General features: G+C 36.6%; 1 protein-coding gene across 1 annotated transcript; it reads left to right on the forward strand.

Annotated features, from left to right (window-relative positions):
* The first annotated feature begins 309 nt into the window (after window positions 1-309).
* On the forward strand, window positions 310-7,009 carry LOC127879141 (mucin-5AC-like). The gene is made up of 2 exons (XM_052425809.1): window positions 310-704; window positions 2,864-7,009. The coding sequence occupies exons 1-2, from the start codon at window positions 653-655 to the stop codon at window positions 6,085-6,087; spliced, it is 3,276 nt and encodes a 1,091-aa protein (XP_052281769.1). The 5' UTR covers window positions 310-652; the 3' UTR covers window positions 6,088-7,009.
* The last annotated feature ends 5,123 nt before the right edge of the window (window positions 7,010-12,132 follow it).

The following is a 12,132-nucleotide window of genomic DNA, read 5'->3' on the forward strand; positions in this document are numbered from 1 at the left end:
AAAAGCGGAAAATATTGTCTGCACAGGCTTATCTGGGACGACACTTTACGCACATGCATTAAACCCCCTTTTCAAAGAGCACAGCCCAAATAATTATAAAATGCAGCTTTACTCTTAAATGACACAGATTAAATGAAGAATTCGCATTACTCGAATAGGACGAGTTTAACCACGTTTACTTGCTGATGAAGTGTGAATTTAAGCTCGGCGTGTTAAGCTGTCAAGACTGAGCAAGCAAAGCATAAGGACTGATTTCTTGGTTGCTAACTACTGCTAGTAACTGTTGTCACAACTGATGTATATGTCATGACGAGTGGTTGGAAAGGAATGGTTTCAATGGACCTTGCAGTCTAGGAAATCACATTCGTTTCAAAAGACTTTCGGACTTGGCATGCGTTTGAAAAGGGACTATTATACGTCCAATAGTATATTCTCTACTAGTTTAATAGGCAATTTAACAGTTGTGACAAAATAAAACTGTATTTCTGACAACGTGACCATGTTAACGGCGAGTGTTACATTGCCTAGAAAATATATTCAGCATTTTATTATCTTCACGTATCTGGCATAATCGACAAGACGACTATGTTTCATAATGAAATGCTCTTCGGTGTGATTTTGTTTTTGTGATGTAGCATGCATAAACGACGACATGACTATGAGACATGCGTTTCTAATATTGATTGGAATAAGTCTAATCAAAAGTAAGTAAAATAAATTTAATGTCACCATTTATTGGATTAAATTTGATCAAGCTACATTTTGTATTTGTTTTGGGCTTTGTATTATTTTTAAGCCAATTATATTCTGCACGAGTTTTAATTATATAATATTAACACATGCTTATCTGAACGTATTTGCTGAAAAGATTTATTTCAATAAATCAAGCAATACACAATAATAATGAAAACGTTTGATGAACGAAACGGCAAAAGGTCAAAGAAAAATATTGCAATAACGCGCTTTGTGCTTTATAAACTCGGACAGTGTTTGTAATAACAGAACACATACATAGTCACTTATTTTAGGTAATGTTAAATATAAAGTTGTAAGGCTCCTTTTATGTGCCCGTGACTAAATTCGGAATATAAGAGTGAGAAATGAATACGATTTAGCTCGGAGGTATTGAGTATGGGTATGTAAATTTTACACATACGCAACAGTTGTATCTTTTCTAATTAAAATTTGGCAACGTTGAAATGCAAAATATTAATATGTTTCCCATGTCGATGTCACCTATGTGGTCCCTTGGATGTCAAGACGGCCTTGTTGGCTTTGCACTAGATAGTTTAATATTAAAAATCTCGTAATGAAAGTGTGGCCGTCATAACAAACAGATAATGCAGTAAATATATATAAAGCTGTCACGACAACATGTACCAGATCATTATAGTCCGCTCTGGCTACAAGGTTTGAGAATGTATAGCCGTCAAAGGTAATAATGTGGATGGCTTCGTGATTGATGTATGAAATCCGATCACTTTCACAGACACTAGACAGATATACAAATTTGGTTATGCGGAAAACACGTGTTGTTGCAAATTTGCATGTGTCTCGATTGACCACGCAGTAAAAAGAAACTAATCGATTTGTATTGTCATTTATTATTATAACCACCGCAAAATCTTGCAGTATCTGCATTAAACTTGTACTTTAGGAGCGTGGGTGACATTATATGTCAACAGCGTTCGTGTGTGTGTGAACATTACCAAGACGTAATTAACCCATTTATGCCTAGTGGACTCTCCCATCCTTCTAAGTTGGATCAATTTATTTCCAAAATTAGGGATGTCTAGTATATTTATTTTTATATTTAGAACAATTCTTACAGAAATTCCTTTAAGCAAACAGCGTAGACCCAGATGAGACGCCGCATCATGCGTTTACGCTGTTTGCAATGTCCTTTTTCAGGAGGCTAGGCATGAATGGGTTAAAAATCTCAAATTAAATACTGTAGTTCCCTTGTTATTAAATAAAGTTTTTGTTTTTAAAAGCACGTGTTGGGACAACCACACGTAACATTTAAACTATTTTGCCAGCCTGCAAGTTCAATGTTGATTTTTTAACAGGCGACGTTAATGCACATTAGTATGTCGGCCATTATTATGTAAGCAATCAAGTAACAGTATATGTCGACATGGTTACCATCAAATCAAGCGCACGTATTGAATGCACACATATTACATGTGTTTTACTGGTAACAAAGACATAATAAAATACTGTTTATACTTGTTTGACTCCTCCTCTGCTTACATTTAATTATAATTATCATTTGGCTAAGTGAACAGATAACATTTCCTGCTATTAATAAACAATTAACAAGCAGACGCATTCAAGTAAATCCGCCTCTTTAATTTGTAGAAGCTATTTTAGCCAGGAAACCTCATAATAGAAGTGCTTTGTGAAAAGGGAGTTTAATTCACGTGCGTAAAGTTTCGTCCCAGAGTAGCCTGGGCAGTCTTGTCTTGTATAAATCGTAAGAATCAATAAAATTCCATTAACAGATACATTCCTTTATCTCTATTAAAATTTTATTATATATGTTTTATTGTTTGAAAGTATGACATTTAATATTTTCATGACATTAATGCAAATTGAAACGCACATTTGAATGACATATACCGATTAAGCGCGTTTAGTCAACATGTTGTGATATTCTCAATAATCGACAAGATTACATCAGTTATCACAAAGTTGTCTGTATTTCTTATATAATGATGGGCATATGTATCACAATCTGAAATCGATTCACATGGCAGTGTCTATTCACATAGATGTTTCGTTGAGTCATTTATAATTAGTATTTGAGTCATTTATAATTAGTATGTAGTGAATGGGTTATGGATGGTTGCGATATTTTCAGGTTTACCACTCCGCCCATCCGATCTAAGAGGTAGCCATGGTCACATCATTCATTACCACAGAAACGACAGGGGTTCAACGGAACGACATATTCATTTCCACCCACCTGTCACCAGGACTCAACCGTCTCATACACTGCAGCAGTTCTTGCGACCCAACCTGTCAGATCCGGGGACGCTTTATGAAGTCCCAAGTAATAGACATTATAACAGAGGCGACGAGACCGGAGATATAGATGTGGCAATTAAAGAACTAAGTGATAATACTGCAGAGGCACGAAAGGCCATGGCACTTACTCAATCTAGTTATACAATCAAAGGAGATGACCAAGTACATTTACCTTCTTTACAAGGAGTTAAAACTAAGACGATTCGTCATGCAGATTTGCCGTTGAATGAAGGCCTAAATTTTCAACAGCATATTCAACATGGCAATCAAGACTTAAAATATCTGCGCGACAGATTAGACGTTATTGACGTACTTTCTAGGGGCAGTGGTGTTACAAATAATGCAACTATTCATACAGTGAAGGTAAAAAATACAACATCAACTGATGCGATACAACAAGGGGCTTTGAAGCAAAGCTTTTCGACTTTGATACCCGGACACATAGATAATCGCGTGAGTGTGTCTGGCAAAGTGGAAAGTAGTCATACACAACATACTAATTTATCAAGTAATCGACACAATCAAACTCATGTGCGCGGAAGTTCCCAACATATTGGCAAATCAAAGCAGGATGAGAAACCACTTAATTCCACCCAAATTCGCAGTCATATACAACAGCAGAACTTGAATGGGTCAACTGGGACAAAAAACGGTTCGAAGGTATCGCAACTTAATTGTAAAGATAAACTAATTATTGGAATGTTTAAAACCCATTACAATGAAATGCGGAATCTTCAAATGGTACGGGAAACCAAACCACTTTACGATAGTGTGCACACAGAATTTCCGTTTGAAGAGGACTATCAAAGATCGACTATTCATACAGGACCAATAACCAAACGAGGTGTTATGAGCGACATTTCACAGACAAGATCGGACACATTCATCGACAATTTGTTAAACATTCGATTTGCTGAAACAACTATACAAACTTATCTCTCTGAAACACAGCCAACTATCGCGCTAGCAACAACTCAAGTTGTGACAACACCAGAAATTATTAGTGTAAAGTCAACGGCAACGCCTGATACTAAAACACCAACAACCATTAACGGATCCCCGGTTGGGTCTTCAAATACAACGCACGTTGCTCACAATGATTTGATTCAGTTAAATGGAATACACATAGTATTTTCTAACGGACTTCAAAATGCAAGCAATCAAGTTCCAACCATACATTTAACAGCCTCTCTGACACCACCAGGTGCAAGCTCGCAAGGTAGCCAACAAGACAAAAGCAGCGATACATCAAACAACTTTGTAGAGAAATTAGTTGGGACAGCTGTAATACGCAATGGACATTTATATCTTGTGATACATCCTTTTGGCCCAAACAAATCACTTGATATGATATTTAACAAAACGCACCATAAACGAGTTAACATGACTCCGTCACAAACCCAGTTACCAGTAACGGAAACTACGCAAAGAACAACTGTTACGACGACGCCAATGCCGACAACGACGAAAGAGGGTGTTGTGGATCTTCTTGCTGCTTTTGCCAGTGACTTTTTCATTGAACAAAGTACCTTGGATGAACAGCATCAGCATATGCACCATGACCATCAAGCCCATATACATTCTAATTTAACAGCCACTGAAAGTGTTTTAAAACCAGTTCCAAGATTTCTGTCTCCGTGGCATAACATAAGTTTGGCTAAAATTATCCCTTATCCAGGAAGGAATTCTTCAAAAAATATCGAGAAGAGGGAAGATAACGATTACGAGTTGTTTCAGTTTATTGCAAACGCATCTGATCCCTTCGAGCAGATACAAACTGTGATTGAAGCAATAGCTAATGCTAGTAAGTTAAATTATTCAAGTGATGGAGATGCATCAAACTCTAACGGTGGCAATGCGGCTTTCAATTTCGAATTAAAAATACAAAGTAGTAGTATTTCCGATACTTTTGACACGAAACCAACAACGCCACCTGTCGATTCATCGGATGAAGCGACCGATTCAAACATTGACAGCTTAAACATAAAATCGCACAGCGATCAAACCTCATTAATTAGTCAGCTTCCGACCACTGTAACGGCAGCAGCTGTATTTTCGCTTAATACTAACGAGTCAAACACTTTGCAGTCTGACCAAGCCCAACAAGTTCCTCGAGAGAGCGGAGCCCCATGGTCTACAACAACACAGCAGTACCAGCCGATCACGAAAGTTCCAGCTGATCAGTCCCCCTTTCATCCGAAACTTCCCGCTATTGCAAAAGTGTATCCATCAGCTCAAACAACCGACGCACCGGATTCAAGAACTACAAGCCCCTCGTCGGATATCTACGAAACCGTCGTCAGTACCGCTGTAACAGCCCCGACCACCCTAGAATCCGTATCGTCAACACGTAAAGTTACTGAACAAACGTTATTTCAAACAACATCTACAGAACCAATGACCACTCCTGTGTCAACAACATATATTACATCCTCAACAACGACACCTACCTCGTACACAACTACACAAGAAGAAACGACAACTCAATCGTCTACGTCTCCGACCACAGCAACTACAACTTCTACAACCAAGACTTCTGCAACTACGGCTGCAACGACCACAGAGAAAGCACCAATCGTAACGTCTAAACCAACTAGTAATTATTTAAATTTATTTTCCGATGTTTCTCCGAATTTTGCACTTGTAAATAAAGGAAGTGCTATTTCGAAAACCGGTCATACTGAGCAGGTCAACGCAATAAATAAGCTGATTGAAGATATAAGAAGAATTCAATTCGAAAATATGTTTAAGTACAAAAATACAAAATATGGCACAGGTCTTCCAAATCTTCCGGAACCAATTCGTGACACTGCCTCCCAATTTAACCACAAACGTATACAAGATACTTCTCCTGTTCGCTCCATGCAAACTCAATTACCCTCTGTGAGGCACTCTATCGCAAGTCACCATAACACCGATTTCAGCAGTCACCTTTCGGATATGAACAATGTGCTAGACGCGATGCTTGTGTTGTCCGTCGATGACATGCTTGCAGACCACACCAGTCTACATGGAGCTCTGTTAGTTGGATCGAGGTCCGATACTCGTCGCGAGTAGTGCGATTGGAGCGGCCAGAACAAACAGACTTCACACTACAGCTTAAGTATGTCATTGCGGTTTGTTCGCTCCATGCAAACTCGGTTACCCTCTGTGAGGCTCTCTATCGCAGGTCACCATAACACCGATTTCAGCAGTCACCTTTCGGATATGAACAATGTGCTAGGCGCTAAACTTGTATTGTTCGTCGATGACATGCTTGTAGACCACACAAGTCTGCATGGTGCTTTGTTAGTTGCCTCGAGGTCCGATACTCGTCGCGAGTAGTGCGATTGGAGCGGCCAAAACACACAGACTTAAGACTTCAGCTTAAGTATATGTCATTGCGGTTTACCGCAATACAAAATTGATATTATTCGTGAGCAAAAGGTCATGCATATATGTATGTATAGGGCATCTAAACCTGGAAATGGACCTTGCGAAGATTATATTGATCGCATTGTTATTATAATACTACTGTTATGAAATGTGCAATACTATAAAAGATGTTCTCGTTCATGAACACGTGTGTCTGAAATGTTACCATTTTTGCCATTCCAGATTGTGTAGTTGTTATTAGAATTTTGTTACATTTTCTGTGTCTTCAATAACACATATTTAAGAGTGTTTAGACATGACCGAACTTAATTGTGTCGCTTCTTGGTGCAGTTTTGATCATGTAGAGAACTCGAACGATTAACCTTATAAATACATAAATAAAAGTTAATCGTAAGAAATAAATTGATGACCTTCAATTTTGACTAAGAGTCAATTTGCTTGTGTAGGGTTTAAGTAACTGCTGATTTCTTATGCAGATTGACACGAATTGGGCATTTAGCATGTATAAAGTTAATTGTACTAAAATTTGTAAATGACATGCGTTAGTGTGATCAGATTATTCGAGTATACAGAAAAGTATTCCAACAAAAAGTGAATAAACAGAATTGAACAATAGCATTTATTAAACCAGTCTCTACTGGATGCTTTGTTGATTTGATTGTTTAAGTATACTTGTGCTTAAAATTGTTATAGATTTATGCCATAGGCAATACTTAATAAAACGAATAAAACCAGTTACCGTTATGTGGTTGATAGTTTGTAAAGCATGCATTATTGTCACTCCCTATACGGAAGTGAAAAAATACTTTATTTAGGAATCGTAAATCAAGCTTATCATTCCCTTAATAGGAAGTTTGCATTTAATGCACACATTATTCCGTTTCAAATTTGCATTTACGTCATGATAGCCATAAAGTCTGTATTTTGGACGGCCTGTCAAAGAATTGTTAAATTGTTAATAAACTTTGTTAAAAATGGAAACTGCAAGCAAATTATAGCTGCGTCTAGTTGTTATGATGTAATGGAAATTACGCAAAATTAATTACTTTCAAAAAGTATGTCATATTATCTTAACGTCAAAACGTATGCAGTTACGTCTATTTCACGCTTATATACAACAAGTCTGCCGGATGAAGGAGCTGAAAGGTGATGTTTCTTGACAACTGTAACGTAGATCGTTTCAGGCTAAATAGGCATGTGTCTGTCCATTTAGTTGTCAACTTAATAAAACAAACTGCTTCTTCCGTGTACCGTTGGCAGACCTGTTATTATTATATCGTCATAAATTAACACCTCGCATTGGTTTAAAATTAACAAGACTATATGCTGCGCGTGCAACGGTTGCTGTTTTTTTGTAAACAAAACCCCATTGTTACTCATTGCTACTTGAAATTCCGACGGCTTGCAAGTTATTTTATCGGTTGACAATGTTAATAAACGGCAGACATGGTATTTAAAAATAAGATTTAGTCTTCCTCTACATCCGGTATAAACTGTTTTTTTTATACATAAAGTTCAATCGTGTCTATATAAATTTAAATAAACTAGAAAATTATAAAGGTAATATAATTTTGAATTTTGTAATATTGTAAGGTAGTTCCGATGAATGAAAACATACTGCAACGTCCACTTAATAGTATGCATACGTGAAGACTTTGGACGTTTAAATCGTCATTTTGCAGACATTACGCCATGCAATCGGTCAGTTAACCAAACAAATGCAATCGATAAGGTCAACAATAAAATCTTCAAAATAAAAAACGTTTCAAATTCATTCATCAAAAATAACCACATTCAATCTGTATTTTAGCCGCGAAAATCGGGCTAAACGCACGTGTGTAGCATATTGTACCAAATAGGCAAAAAGCCTGTGCGCATTGGATAGGTTAATCTGGTAAAACAATTTCCGCTAAGACTAGATTTTCGGTAAGAAGTGACTTCCATAAAACAAAAGTTCAATACAAGAAGACAGCGCATGCAAATCTTGCACAACACTACCCACGTCAATTTAAACTCCTGTATTCCCTGAGACCGGCTTCAATATATTTTAAAAACAAAATAGCGTTTGCCTGTGCTAATGGTTTCTCTATGCACGTTTTTAGAAGGAATGGTCTGTGAATACATATATAAACACACACATGTTTCCCATGGAAACCAACACATGACTTTCGCAAAAACGTCTGACAGTTTTATTCGGTGGATCACTCTGTTAGGTAAGTGTTGCTTTGTCGTAATATTTATGATTGTTGACGAGACTATTTCTATTATGACCTTAAACGACACTTTACTTTAATAAATGATGACTTTATATGATTGTGTATTAAGAATTTGATCGTTTAATGAACATGCATTATAAAAGGATATGTCTTTTTATGAAAGAATAATCGAATTTTATCATTGCCTATTATGCAATAAAAAACATGTTCTTGTTCTAATGCGTTGGCTTTCAAGCACGAGGGAGTTGAGGCACTACTTGTTAAATAGCCACGAAATATAACCATAAGAGTAGTTAACATTTTTAAATATAAAGAACTTCGCCTGCGAAAGAAATGTTTTTTAATGAAAATATGTTTTCAAGTTTGAATTTTATACCGAAAGTGTGACACAAAATTCAATTTTTTTCGATAAAAATCGATTAAACCTTTTATTAACCAGTTAAGTTACTTACCTGTACAAAATGTTATATAATTCATTGACAGTTCGAACGAGGGGACACCAGTGTCAATAAGTTTTATGTTTAATTCCGTTTAGATACAGGACTTTCTGCATAAGATTAAGGTCGCTCGCCATAAATTAAAAGACTTAAGATTTTTCACATGAATGCATCCCTTCATATAATATTTATTGAGTTTCGTTATTCCAATATGCGATCATATGTAAAATTTCATCAACATGTGTTCACCCCCACTTTACCAACCTCCGAAATTGACCAGATTTGACTGGAACCAGCATAGCTCGATCAAATCCCTGCCGTTATAACCAACCACATATGATGATAGCCGAGCCACGTGGTAAAATAATTTTCTCGTTGTTATTTTTACTTTTTATGAAATTTATTTTTTATTATCAACCTAAACTTATAAAAAATGCACAGTATAAAACGGAAAATGATGCTACTTTTAATAATATAATGATTCAACAAACAAGAGCTGTCACCATAGGATGAAAAAACGCTTTTTCGAAGCCTAAACGCAGATTTCGAAACCTAAACGCGGACCCTAAGTTCAAAGTCAAGGTCAAAGGGGTGAAAATTTGTGTGCGTATGGAATGGCCTTGTCCATATACATATGCATTACAAATTTGAATGTTACATCTGAAGAGACATATAAGTTATGAGCATTTTTCGAAACCTAAACGCAAAGTGTGACGGTAAGACAGACGGACAGTGCGATCACTTTATGCCCACCTTCGGGGGCATAAACATATAATCTGTACAATGTTTTGCGTAATAATATATTCTGGTCCAAGAGTTAGGTTTGGAGAACCTTTAACCCGGTTTAAACCCCGAGTGCTTATGCATTTAACGTTCCTATGCGACAGCACCAGTTTTGTTCAGGTGTGCGTGAAGTGTATGTTTTGTACGTGTTTATTTTGTCTAGTGCATTTGATTTTTGTATTTGCTTTACTGTTAAATTGACGTAATGCATAAAAAAAAAACTTAAAAGATATACATTTAATATTTAACGCTCTTTTATGAAGTTAATGGAAAGGTCGGTCCGTATATAATGGGATATAAAACATGCGAAAAATGCGATACTATGCCTGTAGATCATGTAAACGCTTCAAACCACACTGTGCGTAGCCAAGCATATATCATGATACAGGTCTAACACAAACGTTAATGTCAAGTGTAAGGCACGCAATTCCCTTTTCATCTGTTACATAATGCTCATTGTGCACAATATCTGTCAACACACTGAGTGACCCCGGAAAGATACGAACGTGTAGCTCTGAACATGAAACAAACGAATGCATAATCAATAATGAAATTAATACCTCGTCTAATAAATATAAATACAACCATGCTAAGAGAGATGATGTTAATTCATTAATTTTTATAATAAGAAAATCATCGTATGTGTACGTAACACTTATCTTTTAATTAAGAATTTAACGGTGTCGTGTTGACATTTTTTACACGTTGCACACAAGTTTCTCATATATGCATGCATGTGGTAATTAAAAACATGGGGGAAAACAAAGTTTGTGAGTACCATTATCGAACTCAAATTATAATAAATGCATGTATATATACTTACTATCACTATGTCTTTTATACGTGCTATTTTTTATGTCGATGTAGCTTTTTTAAATGCTCTATTTTTAATTGATTGAGTGTGTCATCTTCGTTTCAGATTTCTTCGTATACGAAAATAAACCGTCGAACAGGTGCCCGAGATTATCCGAGATTTCCCAGTATGCCTTGCCAGAGAACGTCTGTTGTTCAGACTCCCGATGCAAGGAAGATAATTCAACACGAACAATTGTTAAAATATCCAAATAAAGACTTTCCTTACCGTAAAGCTAATGACAATCCTTACCAGAACAATGCTTGGACGACACGTGCATTGCCTTTGATATGTCGGAAAATAAGTGGAGGACAAATTGGTGGGAGGCAAGACAGTAAGCGGAAAATATCGATAATTAAAGACGCCAAATGTTCTGAGTTTCCTGAAAAGAGGCGCTCCATAAGCATTGCAAATTATGAAAATATTATTGAAAAACAAATTGACTTATCGCATGGTTTTACCGTTGCACTGAAGAAGCAACATCCTAGACCAAAATTGTCCATGCCACCTGTAAAAAATGCAATTGGTGTCGACCAAATAACACACTGCGACGAGCAATCCGCAAGCATCACAAATTATGAAAATTTTATAGAAAAACAAAATGACTTATCGCATGTTTTTACGGTTGGCCTAAAGAATCAACAGCCTAGACCAAAAGTATCCATGCCACCGATTAAAAATACGATTGGGGTTGACCTAATACCTTACAACGACGAGAACTCCACAAACATTGCAAATTATGAAAATATTATTGAAAAACAAATTGATTTATCACGTGTTTTAGCGGTGGGTCTGAATGAGCGAAATCCTATACCAAAATTGGCAATGCCACAAGTCAATCACGCGATTGGGGTAGACCAAATAACGCATGACGACGTGCACGTGGCTGCGATTAACGCCAGATCCAAAACTCCTGCAGGTCGGACGTCAACAGTGTTCAAGCCCAAACCGTGCTGGTGTCTGCGATGCTTGTTCATGAATTCGATGTATTTCAACGGAGACCCGAGACTCGAGATGTGGGGAAACTATCCCTGTTTTGGACGGTGATAAGACGACGACATTCTGCATTTGATCAGAATTTTGTTACATAGTTCATCACCCGTGGAAAGTGAAAATTCGGCGCTTAATATATATAGGACCAGGCAGATGTTTTTTGTTAACATTCGTGATTTTTCGCGCATGCTCACTAACTGATTGGCAAAAAAACTGGTATTAATAAGTCATGTAACACTGAGGTATTTTAATTGTATGCTCATTTTAGTTTACATTAAATTTTTGTTCTTTTTAATTCAATGACAAAATTTATGAGTTTTAACATCCGACTGAAGAAACTCACGCCTTCTGCACATGCTGCAAATTGAATTTTCTGTTTACTGTTTTAAGTCTGTTTACTAGTGATTATGAATGCTAAATAAATAGCATGTTATATCATATATCT

This window comes from Dreissena polymorpha, chromosome 4 (genome assembly GCF_020536995.1).
Source record: "Dreissena polymorpha isolate Duluth1 chromosome 4, UMN_Dpol_1.0, whole genome shotgun sequence".
Taxonomy (NCBI): domain Eukaryota; kingdom Metazoa; phylum Mollusca; class Bivalvia; order Myida; family Dreissenidae; genus Dreissena; species Dreissena polymorpha.

What these genes read in the sequence shown, in the direction of transcription:
- LOC127879141 (XM_052425809.1), top strand. Translation starts at nt 653, where the DNA reads ATGACTATGAGACATGCGTTTCTAATATTGATTGGAATAAGTCTAATC. An exon ending in TGGAATAAGTCTAATCAAAA is followed by an intron (nt 705 to 2,863) that starts GTAAGTAAAATA and finishes CGATATTTTCAG; the next exon opens with GTTTACCACTCCGCCCATCC.